This window comes from Oryx dammah, unplaced genomic scaffold (genome assembly GCF_014754425.2).
Source record: "Oryx dammah isolate SB20612 unplaced genomic scaffold, SCBI_Odam_1.1 HiC_scaffold_12, whole genome shotgun sequence".
In the NCBI taxonomy this organism is placed as follows: Eukaryota; Metazoa; Chordata; class Mammalia; order Artiodactyla; family Bovidae; genus Oryx; species Oryx dammah.
This window is the reverse complement of record NW_024070196.1, coordinates 35129102-35145345: the sequence shown is the minus strand read 5'-3', so window position 1 is coordinate 35145345 and position 16244 is coordinate 35129102. Positions and strand designations below refer to the sequence as shown.

At 37.3% G+C, this 16244-nt stretch overlaps 1 protein-coding gene across 1 annotated transcript in view; it reads left to right on the top strand.

Moving 5' to 3' along the window:
- Nucleotides 1-16244, top strand: part of KIAA1109 (KIAA1109 ortholog) — a 199974-nt gene that overhangs the window by 54548 nt on the left and 129182 nt on the right. Inside the window, exons 16-20 of the mRNA XM_040250561.1 lie at nt 6302-6457; nt 6722-6819; nt 9587-9765; nt 9930-10036; nt 11031-11236. Coding sequence (XP_040106495.1) covers nt 6302-6457; nt 6722-6819; nt 9587-9765; nt 9930-10036; nt 11031-11236 — 746 coding nt within the window. The remainder of the gene's footprint in view (nt 1-6301; nt 6458-6721; nt 6820-9586; nt 9766-9929; nt 10037-11030; nt 11237-16244) is intronic.

Sequence of the window (16244 nt, the reverse complement as noted above, 5' to 3'; positions counted from 1 at the left end):
CCAGTACCACCTGATGGATATTTTATAGGGTGTAGCTTTCCTGGAAGCTCAGCTGGTAAAGTCTCCACCTGCAATGCAGGAGACCCCAGTTTGATTCCTGGGTTGGGAAGATCTTGCTGGAAGTGGGGTAGGCTACCCACTCCAGTTTTCTTGGGCTTCTCTGGTGACTCATCTGGTAAAAAATCCACCTTCAATGTGAGAGACCTGGGTTCAGTCCCAGGGTTTGGAAGATCCCCGGAGAAGAGAATGGCAATCTACTCCAGTATTCTGGCCTGGAGAATTCCATGGACTATGTACAGTCTGAGGGGTCGCAATGAGTCAGACACGACTGAGCGACTTTTGCTGGCCTAACAAATAGGCCAGCAAATTATAAAGTAAGTTGTAATTATATAGTAATTACTTAATTACTAAATTAATTATAAATAATTAATTATTTAAGCAATTATTACAACTTACTCAATTATAAAGTAAGTTGTAAATGAGGTTTTTTTCCCAGACTAATATTTAAATTACCAACTTCACAACTTTTTTTTTTTTCCATTCCCAATATTTGTTGAGACACGTTTTACAGTTTGGTCCACTACCATTGAAAAAAATTCCATGTATATTTGAAATGAATGTAGTTAACAAATTGCCTATTCATGTTTAGCTGAATTTTTCAAACATTCTGTATATTTACTGATTTTTAGCATGCTTGACTTATCATTAATTAAGCATTAAGCATCAAAAAGTTTCCTTTTTCTGGTAAATTTATTTGGTAAAAGCAGCTGGTAATAAGAGCATTTTTTGGTTTAAAGAGAAATACATATCGGAAATAGTTTTTGAGATTCCTAGTAAAAATATTTTGTTAACATAATTTTTAATATTTATCAGTAAAGATGTTGTGTAAGCTGGTAGGGAAACTGTACTGCAGAATGTATTGAATTTATAGATAAGGTACTTGAAAAACTTGTAAGACATTAAAATAGAAATTGACTAATAACTATAAAATTACATTGGTTTCCTTAGATTAGATTATTTGAATTTGTGTTTACTTCACTAGCAATTATATTTCAGCCTTTTAATTAGTAGTATCAAGTAAATAAATGCAACCACTATAAGCTGAGAGTCTCTTATGAATAATGATTCAAAACAAATACAAACCATGATCTCAACCTGCAGAAAATTAGGAGGGTATCCGGAGAGGGAGTTCTGGAGCCTGAGCCTACCTTCGGGCAAGGGAGTCTTGGCTCCAGGTCCCCTTCTGGGCATGGAGTGCAGTGTGTGGTTTCTGTTGGTCAAGAAGGAGGTGGGCTGGGGGCTCAAAGCCAGGGGCAAAGGGGACTTAGCTGCGGCATCTGTCATACCTGTCCCCCTGGCCTCCCTCATTTCCCCACACTTATGTCTTTCCTTCCTCTCACTCTGTCTGACTCTGTTCCTTCCCTATGGCCCAGCCTGGATCCATCCCCATGACGTATTTGCACCTTCCCACTGCTTCCCTGACCACGGCCCTCCCCCTGCAACCACCCTCTCTTCTACATGGGTGACCTGCTTCAGTCTATCTGGGGTCTCACCTCTAGCCAGTCTCCAGCTTTCTGCTCTAGTCTAACCTCAAGCCCTTCCGTTGTGGTCTAACCTCTGAATGTTCCACTGTGGTCATGCCCTTGACCTGCAGTCTTAACATCCAGCCTTCTCCTGTACTTTCACCTCTCACCCTCCCACAGCAGCTTCACTGCCCTTATGGTGTAACATCCAACCATTCCAGTGGTCCAAGGTCCACCCTAGAACTCTCTCTTGCTATTTAACCTCCAGCTAATGTGGTCTAGATTTCCCTGATGGCTCAGCAGTTAAAAGAATCCATCTGCAGTGCAGAAGAGACAAGAGACGCAGGTTCAATCCCTGGGTTGGGAATATCCCCTGGAGAAGGAAATGACAACCCACTCCAGTATTCTTGCCTGAAAAATCCCATGGACAGAGGAGCCTGGAAAGCTACAGTCCAGAGGGTTGCAAAGAGTCAGACATGACTGAGCAACTAAGCACATCGCTTATGTGCATTTCTTTATCAATCTCAAGTATATTGCACAAGCATGAATTGTGACCCTAACAAGTACATGTAAGATGTGAATACAGAGGAAATCCCCATGATCTGAAGGCAATTAGAGAAAGGAAGGAAGGGCATTAAGATCTGAAATGATCTTTGTAAATGAACTCAGTAACATTAATGAAAATTTGCATAGTGTTTTCATAAAACATTCCAAAGCATATTCATTTTTATCACCTTCACAACTCTGAAAAGAGACAGCTGTTACTGTTATCCCTGAGTTAACGGTGAGGAGGTTGAAAAAACATTCAACAACTTGGGCAGACTTATGAAGCCAATAAGTGGGAGAGACATTTAAGAACAATTTTTTGACTATAGACCCTTGTTCTCTCTGTATGGTCATGCTATTGTTAAAGATGGTTAGCATTTTCCTTAACAAAGAGGTTACCAAAGAGTGTGTTTATTTTAGAACAATGACAGTGACAGTGAAGTTGCTCAGCTGTGTCCGACTCTTTGCGACCCCATAGACTGTAGCCTACCAGGCTCCTCTGTCCATGGAATTTTCCAGGCAATAGTACTGGAGTAGGTTGCCATTTCCTTCTCCATTATTTTAGAAGGGATGAATAATTTGAGTAAAAGTGCATAACCAAGCATCTTTATGAGGGAAAAACATGAGGAAAAACAACTTGATGAGTGATAAATTTTGTATTGTGTAGTTGATTAATCCCAGAGATGACGTTTGGGCACCTCCTGAGTGCTGACCATTGTGTTAAAGCTAGTGATGATGCAGTCAGGATAGTTAGGTACGTTAGTATGTAGAAATAAAGTTTTAGAAGTAAGCATAGATACTGTAAGATATGATGAACTACTGGGATTGCTTGTCAAAAGAAATAAAAATGTATTTAAAATAAAGTAAAATTAAGTGGAATTTTCCTTTCTCTAGTCTCAGTTCAGTTCAGTCAGTCAGTCGTGTCCGACTCTTTGCGACCCCATGAATCGCAGCACACCAGGCCTCCCTGTCCATCACCAACTCCCGGAGTTCACTCAGATTCACGTTCATCGAGTCAGTGATGCCATCCAGCCATCTCATCCTCTGTCGTCCCCTACTCCTTCTGCCCCCAATCCCTCCCAGCATCAAAGTCTTTTCCAGTGAGTCAACTCTTTGCATGAGGTGGCCAAAGTACTGGAGTTTCAGCTTTAGCATCATTCTTTCCAAAGAAATCCCAGGGTTGATCTCCTTCAGAATGGACTGGTTGGATCTCCTTGCAGTCCAAGGGACTCTCAAGAGTCTTCTCCAACACCACAGTTCAAAAGCATCAATTCTTCGGCGCTCAGTCTTCTTCACAGTCCCAACTCTCACATCCATACATGACCACAGGAAAAACCATAGCCTTGACTAGACGGACCTTATTGGCCATATGCCTTTTATTGCTGATATAGTAAAACTCTGCATCTTATTAATTTTTATTAAAACTTGATATTAAATTATTTTGTCATTTTCCCAAGAGAGGATTTAATATATGTGTACAAGTTTCTGTACATTGCAGTTATTTTTAAAATGAGTTCATATGATATTTGACTTCTGATTTCTTTACTGAATCTAATATTTCTCCTTTAAAGATATCCTTTAAAATTCAAGGAAAATGACTTTAAATATATAATTAATTTTGCCTATTATTTTTCTTAGAATATCTTTAATAAGTGCTACCATTCATGTGCTATCTTGTGACAGTTTCTGTGCTAAAAGCTCACTTATTATCCCCTAAATTCTCACAATAAGTCTGTGCAGTTGTCCCCATTTTGTAAGAGAGAAGACCAATAGAATTTCAGTCATTTGTTCAAGATTATATAACTAGTAAAATGATAAGCCAGAATATAAACCCAGGACTATCTGGTTGTCAAGAGTTTGTGTGATAACAATGGTACTTGCTTTTCTCTATCAAATACACAAAGTTCTGATTTTGTAGCACTGTATTATGTACTGAGTGTACAGAGATGAGCTTGACAGTACAAAGATGAGCTTGACACCTTTAGGAGGATACGATTTATTGAAGAATGTGATTCCTGTGAGTATACAATACATGCAAATGATGTGAATGCCAGAAGGAAAAGCACTGTGACATCTTTATATAGTATAAAGAGCTTTTGCCTGTTGGGTTTAAAGTATGAAAGGATATGCAGACAAAATATATGAACACAATTTTGAAAAGCAACAAGTAAACCATCTGATTCAGCAGTACAGTAAATCAGCAGTCAGTAAAGCTGATTGACTGTAATTCTAAGGCCAAGACTTTGTTTTGCTCACATTGTATTCCCAGGGTCTAGAACAGAGTGTGCGCACAGTAGACATTCTATAGATATTTGTTTTGTGAATAAAGTGACATGAAAAAATATTCAACCCTCCTTGTAATCAAAATATTCAATTAAACTGAGATATCATTTTTCAGTTAATCAGAAATCAAGCTGAAGCACCCTAGCTGCCATCAAAAAAATAAAAATAGAGGTAGAAAGAAATATAAGGCAGGAACAGGTACAGTGAAATAGATAGTCGACCATACATTTTTAATAACATAAATTGATCTACTACTTTTGGAAAGCAGTTTGTGATTCATTGTTCCTTAGTCACTCAGTCGTGTTCAGCTCTTTGCGACCCTGTGGACTGGAGCTCTCCAGGAGCCTCTGTCCACAGGGTTTCCCAGGAAAGGACACTGGAGTGGGTTGGCACTTCCTTCTCCAGGGGGCCTTCCTGACCCAGGATCGAACCTGTGTCTCCTGTGTCTCCTGCACTGGCAGGGAGATTCTGCACCACTGAGCCAGCTGTGGAGTCCTTGTGATTTATAACAGCCTTAAAAATTCATGAATTTTGACCTGGCAAACCTACTTTTGAAATCTGTCCTGACAGAATAATTCTGAATATATAAAATATCTTGTATGGAAATATATGCAATAACATATATCATCTACAACAAAAATTTGAAGAAAGTCTAAATATCCAAGTATAGTAAATGGTTAAATAAATCTTTGCAGATCTTTTTAATGAGCTATCATTAAAATCTTTGTTACTGTCTATTAAATAACATGGCAAAATTTTGAGTTCAGTGAAAAAAAGGAATACATAAAACATGTGCATCTAGGATACTATAAAAATTAACATAGAGAAAAAACTAGAATGAGATATGCCTACAATATTAGATATTTGAGTAGCAGAATATCAAGTGATTTTCTTGCTCTTTTATCTTAAGTTTCTTAAAGATATAATAGGTATATGAAATACATTAAAAATTTTCTTATCTATAACTGTGATTAGTAAGTAAGCATTTTTACTGTCAAACTGTTTGTTATTGTTGTACTTCAGTTGCTAAGTCATTTCCAACTCTTTGCGAACCCATGAACTGCAGCACATCAGGGTTTTCTGTCCGTCACTATCTCCCTGACTACTTAAACTCATGTCCATTAAGTTAGTGATGCTTTCCAGCCATCTCATCCTTTGTCGCCTCCTTCTCCTCTTGCCCTCAGTCTTTCTCAGCATCAGGGTCTTTTCCAATGAGTCAGCCCTTCGCATCAAGTGGTTAAAGTACTGGGGCTTCAGTTTCAGCATTAGATCTTCCAGTGAATATTCAGGATTAATATCCTTTAGTATTGACTGGTTTGATCTCCTTGCTGTTCAGGGGACTCTCAAGAGTCTTCTCCAACACCACAGTTTGAAAGTTGTCAATTCTTCAGCACTCAGCCTTCTTTATGGTTCAACTCTCACATCTGTACATGACTATTAGAAAAACCATAGCTTTGACTATACTGACCTTTGTTAGCAAAGCAATGTCTCTGCTTTATAATACACTGTCTACATTTGTCATAGCTGTTTTTCAAAGGAGCAAGCGTTTTTTAATTTAATGGCTGCAGTCACCATCTGGATTGATTTTGGAGCCCAAGAAAATGAAATCTGACACTGTTTCCACATTTTCCCCATCTGTTTGCCATGATCTTAGTTTTTTAAATGTTGAGTTTTGAGCCAGCTTTTTCACTCTACTCTCTCACCTTCATCAAGAGGCTCTTTAGTTCCTCTTCACTTTCTGTTATTAAAGAGGTATCATCTGCATATACGAGGTTGTTGATAATTCTGCAATTTTAATTTAGTTCCATCTTAATCACCTTTTAATATTCTTGAATAAAAATTCTTTTTAGTTACAATTGAAAACATCATTTTTGATGTTAGAATGTTTTTATTTTGTTTTCTGAATTTGAATTAATTGAACATTTTGTCTCCTACTTCAATTATTTTAGATTTAATTCAAGACTGGTCAAGTGATAGTGCACCAGACATTTTCTCTTTTGTTCCATATACATGGAATTTTAAAATCATGTTTCATCAATTTGAAATGATTTGGGCAGCTAATCAGCACAACTGGATTGACTGTTCTACTAAACAACAGGAAAATGGTAGGTACTTTAAAAAAAAATTAGGTTAAATATTCTGTTCATTAAGACAAATATCAACAAAGAAAATTGGTGTTGATTTTGTAGTTTTAATAGATACTAGAATTGACCTTTTTTTGCATTGTCTTGTGAGGCTCTCAGAGAACTATTTCAGAATTCATATTGAACTAAAGCAGTTAAGTTTAATTTTGTGTAAGTATGTATTTAAGGCAGTTTTTATTTAATTTTTTTTTTTGAAATTAAATTTCTTTTTCTCTTTTTTTGCAGTGTACCTGGCAGCCTGTGGGGAAACGTTAAACATTGATTTTTCTTTGCCTTTTACGGACTTTGTTCCAGCTACATGTAATACCAAGTTCTCTTTAAAAGTACGTATAATTGGATGCATTGTTTGTTCCACAGGTTTATTAGTAAGTTTGATTTCCCCGTGCTTATCTTTATTCTGTCCTGCCCATTCTGTTGCCAGCCTGCAGTATTTGGCTTTCCTCAACTGTTCACTAACTTTAGCGTCACAGAATTGCTTCTGTTTTTTTTTTTTTTTTTTTTGGTAGTTAGTTGCAATATTCTGCCATTCCTGTAAATTCCCTAAGTTCCCCTAAGAAGTTGGACAATAATTTGAAAACATATGTGTACTCCAGTATTCATGGCAGCATTATTTACAGTAATCAGGATATGGAAGCAACCTTAGTGCCCATTGACAGATGAATGAATGTGGATGAAGAAAATGTGGTGTATATACTCACTGGAGTATTACTTAGCCTTAAAAAAGAATGAGATCTTGCCATTTGTGACATAGATGACCTAGAATGGGTATTATGCATAGTGGAATAAGTCAGACAGAGAAAGACAAATACTGAATGTTTTCACTTACATTTGGAATCTAAAGAACAAAATGAATGAATAAAGCAGAAATAGACTCTCAATACAAAAAACAAACTAGTGGTTACTAGAAGGGGGAGGGGTGAAATAGGTGAAGGAGCTTAAAAGGTATAAATTACCAGTTATAAAATAAATAGGTCACAGAGATGTAATGTAAAGCACAGGGAATATAATCAATATCTTGTCATAACTTTGTATAATGTGTAATCCATAAAAACATTGAATCACTCTGTTGTACAACTAAAACGAATATATTGAATAATATTGTAAGTAACTGTACTTCGGTTAAAAAGAAGTTGGCTGATGAAAAATAATTCCTTGAGTCAATTATTTTGTTAGAGCTCATTTCTAACCTCTGTGACTAATCTTTATTTTCTCTTAAGAATTTATTGTAGCTGTAATGTTTTACTGAGTCTGTGAGCTAGCTTTTACTATTTTTGTACAGTTGACCCTTGAACAGTCTGGGGATTGGGATGCTGACTCTCGTTCCCATCAAAAAATTCATGTGCAACTTAGAGTTGGTTCTCCTTAGATTCTCCATATCCTTGGTTCCTCTGTATCCAAGGTTCAGGATCTGCAGATTCAACCAACTGCAGAGCATATAGTAATGTAGTATTTACCACTGAAAAAAAATCCACGCATAAGTGAACTTGTGCATTCACACCTGTATTATTCAAAGATCAGCAGTATTTCATTTCTAATTGTACCCTTGAATTCAGGGAATACACAAGGACCTTTCTTCCTTTTATCCAAAAGCCAGCTCTGAGGAGTTCAAAATTCATGGTACATCTAATATTAAGGTATATACAATCAACAGAAGTTGTAGTATTGATGGAGGTTATGGTGGTAAAAAATAAAAGCAATAGTGTAAGCAGTCAGCACTTTTTAACATCTTCTTAGTGCCAGACACTATTCCAATTGCTTTATGTGTAGTAATTCATTTAATTCTCAGAACAACCTTCTTAAAGTAGTTGTTATGTACATTTGGGCTTCCCTGGTGGCTCAGAGGTTAAAGCATCTGCCTCTAATGTGGGAGACCTGGGTTCGATCCCTGGGTCAGGAAGATCCCCTGGAGAAGGAAATGGCAACCCACTCCAGTATTCTTGCCTTGGGAATCCCATAGACGGAGGAGCCTGGTGGGCTACAGTCCATGGAGTCGCAAAGAGTCGGACACGACTGAGTGACTTCACTTTCACTTTCACTTTATGTATATTTATGGAATGGGAAACTGAGGAGGCAAGTTTATGTAACTTGTCATTAGCTAGTGAGTGGCTAAGCTGGAATTTGGACCCGGGCAGTAAAGCTTACTATGGTGCCTGTTAAGAAACCAGGCATCTAGATGAGCAAAGATTAGGGCACCTGTCCGTCTAGTCAAGGCTATGGTTTTTCCAGTGGTCATGTATGGATGTGAGAGTTGGACTGTGAAGAAGGCTGAGCGCCGAAGAATTGATGCTTTTGAACTGTGGTGTTGGAGAAGACTCTTGAGAGTCCCTTGGACTGCAAGGAGATCCAACCAGTCCATTCTGAAGGAGATCAACCCTGGGATTTCTTTGGAAAGAATGATGCTAAAGCTAAAACTCCAGTACTTTGGCCACCTCATGGCAAAGAGTTGACTCATTGGAAAAGACTTTGATGCTGGGAGGGATTGGGGGCAGGAGGAGAAGGGAACGACAGAGGATGAGATGGCTGGATGGCATCACTGACACGATGGACGCGAGTCTGAGTGAACTCCAGGAGTTGGTGATGGACAGGGAGGCCTGGCGTGCTGCAATTCATGGGGTTGCAAAGAGTTGGACATGACTGAGCGACTGAACTGAGCTGAAGGGAAAAAAGTGAAAGATCCTTTGATATACTTCTTAAAAGCCAGTTGAGGATCCAAGACTTTGTAAATATAGACAATCATATTTTTAAAATTAATGAAAATATTCAACATATTCCATCTGAGCTCATATTAGACAATTTTAGTTTTTTTTTAATTGAATTATATGTGAAATATCCAAGGAAACCTTCTTACTGTTCTCTAAAAGTTTTGCAGTTTGTTTCCCTGATTTTTTTATTGACTTTCTAAGCAGAATTTCAGATAATGTAAAATCTTATTCCAGTTACTTGACTATTCAGTGTAAATTTGCAATTTCAGATTTATTTTTTACTGAATTTATTCTCCAGTGTATTGTAGATAGACTTGCTTGTAAATAGTATTCTAACAAACTTCTGTACCTGTTTTATTACCTTGGGTTATTATGAATTGTTTTTTAGGGTGAAGATGTTGACCTTCATTTGTTTCTACCAGATTGCCACCCTAGTAAATACTCATTATTTATGCTGGTAAAGAATTGCCATGCCAATAAAATGACCCATGATACTGGTATTCCTGCTGAATGTCAAAGTGGCCAGAAAACAGTCAAACCGAAATGGCGGAACATCACTCAAGAAAAGTAAGTATTTAATATTAACAATTTAAGTATTTTGTGTTAATGTAGAAAAATTACACTTTCAGTCCTTTCAGAGAATAGTAAAATTCATTTATATGTAACTGGTGTCTAAATACAATTAAAGGAATAAGTACCTGACTAGAAACTTTATTTTTTACTCTTCAAAGGGCTGGTTGGGTTGAATGCTGGACTGTCCCAAGTGTCATGCTTACAATTGATTATACATGGCATCCAATTTATCCACAAAAAGCAGATGAACAGCTGAAACAGTCATGTAAGTGTTTCTGTATAATCAATATCTTAAAATATCAAAATTGATAAACATCAAGGATACAAAGAAGAAATTAAAACTTTGTGGAAATGCATCTATTCTTTTGACATAATTATGCTTTTTAAGATTTTTGGTATAACTTTCTTTGGGCATTTGCTATCAATTACTAGGCCAAGCTGTTCCTTGGTTTACTTTATCTCATTTAATCCTTAAAGCAACTCTGTGAAATAGATATTATAATATTATTGTCATTGTAGAGTTGAGGAAATACGCTCAGAGAAAGGAATAATTTTGTCAAGGTCTGGTGGGCAGAACTGGAGTATGAAATCAGGTATATGTACATCTATAGGTTTAGAGTGCTTGATTTTGTAAAATATTAGTTTCTTTAATGCATTTTGACAGCTGTCATATTATTTATAGTTTCCCTGAGGCTTAAGTGCAGCTTTATTTGGATTCAAAGTGGAATTAGAATCTAGTGAAAATATTTTCTTTTTATTTTTCCAGTGAGTTAAGTATTAAAGAATAGTTTTTGTAACTTTTCTTATATATAGATCTTGATAATGCCGCAGTACATTTGTATAGCTGTTTATGTGAAAATAACTTTATAGTTTAATGTCCAAGTATAGTTAGAGCCTAGTTCTGACCCAGCTTTACTGTATATTGCCAGAACTTGATGATAATATTGCCTTTGTTAATGAAAACTTTTTATTGATTCTTTGTAGTAGTAGTAATAATAAGCAAAGACTTATTTGGGGCTCTTGCTGGATTTGTGTATTTTTATATGTATTTCAGTGAAGTCTATTCTTTATTGCATTTTTAATTATTAGTCTTTTAGTTTTGTTTTCATGATATACTGGAGACATTTTATTAGTGTTAGTTGATTTCATATTTACAAAATAGAATTTTTTAGTGAATAGTTCCTTGAAGAACTTTTAAGAAATCCTTTTCCCCCTTTCCACTCAAACATTATTCTTTTTTTCGCCTCAATTAATTCCAGTGTCAGAAATGGAAGAAACAATGCTATCTGTGTTAAGGCCATCTCAGAAAACAGACAGAGTTGTTTCTTCTCCCTCTACTTCTTCACGTCCTCCTATTGATCCCTCAGAACTTCCACCTGATAAACTTCATGTAGAAATGGAACTTTCTCCAGATTCTCAGATAACTCTCTATGGACCTCTGTTAAATGCCTTTCTTTGTATTAAGGTAAGCTTTTTAAAAGAATGTCCATATTTTTAAATGTAGGAAAAGCAGTTAACTATCTAACTGATATTGAGACCATTTGAAATGGCCAGTTTTATGATTTAAAGCATTTAGGATATATTATATGTTGACTGAACTTGTGTCGTTAGGCTCAATTATTAAATTATTTGTTAAAAATAGTCTTAAAAACTCTTCATTTAGCATTTTTTTGAGAAGTTAGTGTATTCTAGGAATTTTGTGCTAGTTGCTAGAGATAAATGATATAGCATCTGTTGCTAAGAAGATAGGCTAGAGGATTATAGCAGGATAGATATGTACATGGACAATTTTAACACATTGTAATTAATGTGGCAGAAAAGTAGAAAAGAACTTTGTTATCTGAGGATATGTACCAGAAAAGGCTACATCAAGTGAGTTCATTAAAAACCAACAGTTTTACTTCATGGTAAATAATAGGCAAAGAGTTATTTGGAGCTCTATCTTGAGTTCAGTTCAGTTAAGTCTCTCAGTCATGTCCAACCCTTTGTGACCCCATGAATCGCAGCGAGCCAGGCCTCCCTGTCCATCACCAACTCCTGGAGTTCACCCAAACTCATGTCCATCGAGTCGGTGATGCCATCCAGCCATCTCATCCTCTGTCATCCCCTTCTCCTCCTGCCCCCAATCCCTCCCAGCATCAGAGACTTTTCCAATGAGTCAACTGTTCGCATGAGGTGGCCAAAATATTGGAGTTTCAGCTTCAGCATCATTCCGTCCAAAGAACACCCAGGACTGATCTCCTTTAGGATTGACTGGTGGGATCTCCTTGTAGTCCAAAGGACTCTCAAGAGTCTTCTCCAACACCACAATTCAAAAGCATCAATTCTTTAACGCTCAGCTTTTTTCACAGTCCAACTTTCACATCCATACATGCTGGAAAAACCATAGCCTTGACTAGACGGAACTTTGTTGGAAAAGTAATGTCTCTGCTTTTTAATATGCCATCTAGGTTGGTCATAACTTTCCTTCCAAGGAGTAAGTGTCTTTTAATTTCATGGCTGCAGTCACCATCTGCAGTGATTTTGGAGCCCCAAAAAATAAAGTCTGACACTATTGCCACTGTTTCTCCATCTATTTCCCATGAAGTGATGGGACCAGAAGCCATGATCTTAGTTTTCTGAATGTTGAGCTTTAAGCCAACTTTTTCACTCTACTTTTTCACTTTCATCAAGAGGCTTTTTAGTTCCTCTTCACTTTCTTCCATAAGGGTGGTGTCATCTGCATATCTGAGGTTATTGATATTTCTCCCGGCACTCTTGATTCCAGCTTCTGCTTCTTCCAGCCCAGCATTTCTCATGATGTACTCTGCATATAAGTTAAGTAAGCAGGGTGACAATATACAGCCTTGACGCACTCCTTTTCCTATTTGGAACCAGTCAGTTGTTCCATGTCCAGTTCTAACTGTTGCTTCCTGACCTGCATACAAATTTCTCAAGAGGCAGGTTAGGTGGTCTGGTATTCCCATCTCTTTCAGAATTTTCCACAGTGTATTGTGATCCACACAGTCACAGGCTTTGGTATAGTCAATAAAGCAGAAATAGATGTTTTTCTGGAACTCTCTTGCTTTTTCCGTGATCCAGCAGATGTTGGCAAATTGATCTCTGGTTCCTCTGCCTTTTCTAAAACCAGCTTGAACATCTGAAGTTCACGGTTCACGTATTGCTGAAGCCTAGCTTGGAGAATTTTGAGCATTACTTTACTAGCATGTGAGATGAGTGCAGTTGTGCGGTAGTTTGAGCATTCTTTGGCATTGCCTTTCTTTGGAATTGGAATGAAAACTGACCTTTTCCAGTCCTGTGGCCACTGCTGAGTTTTCCAAATTTGCTGGCATATTGAGTGCAGCACTTTCACAGCATCATCTTTCAGGATTTGAAATAGCTCAACTGGAATTCTCTCACCTCCGCTAGCTTTGTTTGTAGTGATGCTTTCTAAGGCCCACTTGACTTTACATTCCAGGATGTCTGGCTCTAGGTGAGTGATCAGACCATTGTGATTATTTTGGTCATGAAGATCTTTTTTGTACAGTTCTTTGTATTCTTGCCACCTCTTCTTAATATCTTCTGCTTCTGTTAGGTCCATACCATTTCCTTTATCGAGCCCATCTTGCATGAAATGTTTCTTGGTATCTCTAATTTTCTTGAAGAGATCTCTAGTCTTTCCCAGTCTGTTGTTTTCCTCTATTTCTTTGCATTGATCACTGAGGAAGGCTTTCTTATCTCTACTTGCTATTCTTTGGAATTCTGCATTCAGAGATGCTTATATCTTTCCTTTTCTCCTTTGCTTTTCACTTCTTTTCACAGCTATATGTAATGCCTCCCCAGACAGCCATTTTGCTTTTTTCCATTTCTTTTCCATGGGGATGGTCTTGATCCCTATCTCCTGTACAATGTCACGAGGCTCCATCCATAGTTCATCAGGCACCTTAAATCTATTTCTCACTTCTTCTGTATAATCATAAGGAATTTGATTTAGGTCATACTTGAATGGTCTAGTGGTTTTCCCTCCTTTCTTCAATTTAAGTCTGAATTTGGCAATAAGGAGTTCCTGATCTGAGCCATGGTCAGCTCCTGGTCTTGTTTTTCCTGACTGTATAGAGCTTCTTTGACTGCAAAGAATATAATCAATCTGATTTCGGTATTGACCATCTGATGATGTCCATGTGTAGAGTCTTCTCTTGTGTTGTTGGAAGAGGGTGTTTGCTATGGCCTGTGTGTTCTCTTGGCAAAACTCGTTTAGCCTTTGTCCTGCTTCATTCCATATTCCAAGGCCAAATTTGCCTGTTACCCCAGGTATGTCTTGACTTCCTACTTTTGCATTCCAGTCCTCTATAATGAAGAGGACATGTTTCTTGGGTATTAGTTCTACAAAGTCTTGTAGGTGTTCATAGAACTGTTCAACTTCAGCTTCAGCTTTACTGGTCAGGGTATACTTAAATTACTGTGATACTGAATGGTTTGCCTTGGAAATGAACAGAGATCATTCTGTTGTTTTTGAGATTGCATCCAAGTACTGGATTTCAGACTCTTTTGTTGACTATGATGTCTACTCCATTTCTTCTAAGGGATTCCTGCCCACAATAGTAGATATAATGGTCCTCTGAGTTAAATTCACCCATTCCAGTCCATTTTAGTTCGGTGATTCCTAGAATATCGACATTCACTCTTTCCATCTCCTGTTTGAGCACTTCCAGTTTGCCTTGATTCATGGACCTAACATTCCAGGTTCCTATGCAGTATTGCTCTTTACAGCAATATTTAGCTCTATCTTGAAAATTGAAGCAAATATGTGAAAATGAATTCATTTCACAGTGGGACAAATTTAGGCTCTGAAGAAATACGCACTGCTTCTTTGAGCAAAGACCAAATCAAGTGTTGATTCATTTTGATAATTTTTCCAGTGAAATGTATAATATGATTGTATAGTATGACAGTACTTTAGGGTCTCTGTCTGTAGCATGTTTATGGAGAGAAACTATTTTAAGAAAAATATTTGATCATTTTTTTCATTTTTCTATACTTTGCTTTTATTCTTTTGATACTCAAATCATACTTTTAACAATGCCCCAACAAAACATCACTAATTTTTGTTGATTTACTCTTTTTTATAGGTAACTTGCCTAAGCCGTCCAGATTTTCACTTATAACTGATATTTTATCTGTGATTTGAGCAGTTATCCAGAATCACATTCAGCTACTTCATGAAATTTTTCATTTTTCCAGGATTTTGCAAATTCACTTTGCTTTAGATTTTCATTGTAATCTTGGATATCTACTACATCTGATAATCAAAGAGAGAAGAATTGACCAAATTTTACCAGCCATGAGCAGTAGAGTTAGTTGTGGCATGGGTGTTTGTGTGAATCTGACTTTATCAGTGCTTACTTACTTTCTTCCTTTTGTAATTTCACAGTTGCAGAGGTTTGGATATTGAAGGCTTAACTAACAAGGAATCCTTTAATATACAGTAACAGGAAAAATTAATTCTGGAAATGTCTAGGATGATCAAGGTTGGCCTGGGATGGACAGTCCAGGTTGATTAACAAAGGTTCTCTAAAAGAAGTGCTAGCTGAATAATTTTAATATTTTTTTAAGTCTCAATATTTGATTTCCTATATTAGTAAAACTGCCATAGAGCATCAGATGATGCAATTTAAGGTAAAAGATGCAAGGGGAAATGTGTTTAATATTTTTGGAAAGCTGTGGTTTCTGTTTGCCTTTTCTTTCCCTAAGGTTTTAGAGATTCTTGAAGGAATAAAGGAGTAGTTCTTCAGATGCAAAGGGAGGAAACACCCACAAACACAGATTTTTTTTCTCTCGTGACCATTTTGTGGCCTAAAATATTCTACAAGTATTTCTCTCAGTATCTTATTTTCTTGGTATTACATGTGAATATCTATAAAGGATCCAAAATTAAAGAGGCTGAATTTTATTTTAATTTAAATAGAAGCAATGATTTAGTTAGCAGGTGTAGGTGGTTGTATTGATACAATATCAGTTTTGAATACTGCCAGAGAAGTATTAACTGTTTTTGCATTCAGTTCAGTTCAGTTGCTCAGTCATGTCCGACTCTTTGCGACCCCATGAATTGCAGCACACCAGGCCTCCCTGTCCATCACCAACTCCTGGAGTTCACTCAGACTCATGTCCATCAAGTTGGTAATGCCATCCAGCCATCTCATCCTCTGTCATCCCCTTCTCCTCCTGCCCGCAGTCCCTCCCAGCATTAGAATCTTTGCTAGTGAGTCAACTCTTCACATGAGGTGGCCAAAGTACTGGAGTTTCAGCTTTAGCATCAGTCCTACCAATGAACACCCAGGACTGATCTTTAGAAGGGACTGGTTGGATTTCCTTGCAGTCCAAGGGACTCTCAAGAGTCTTCTCCAACACCACAGTTCAAAAGCATCAATTCTCAGCTCAGCTTTCTTCACAGTCCACCTTTCACATCCATCCATGACCACTGGAAAAACCATAGC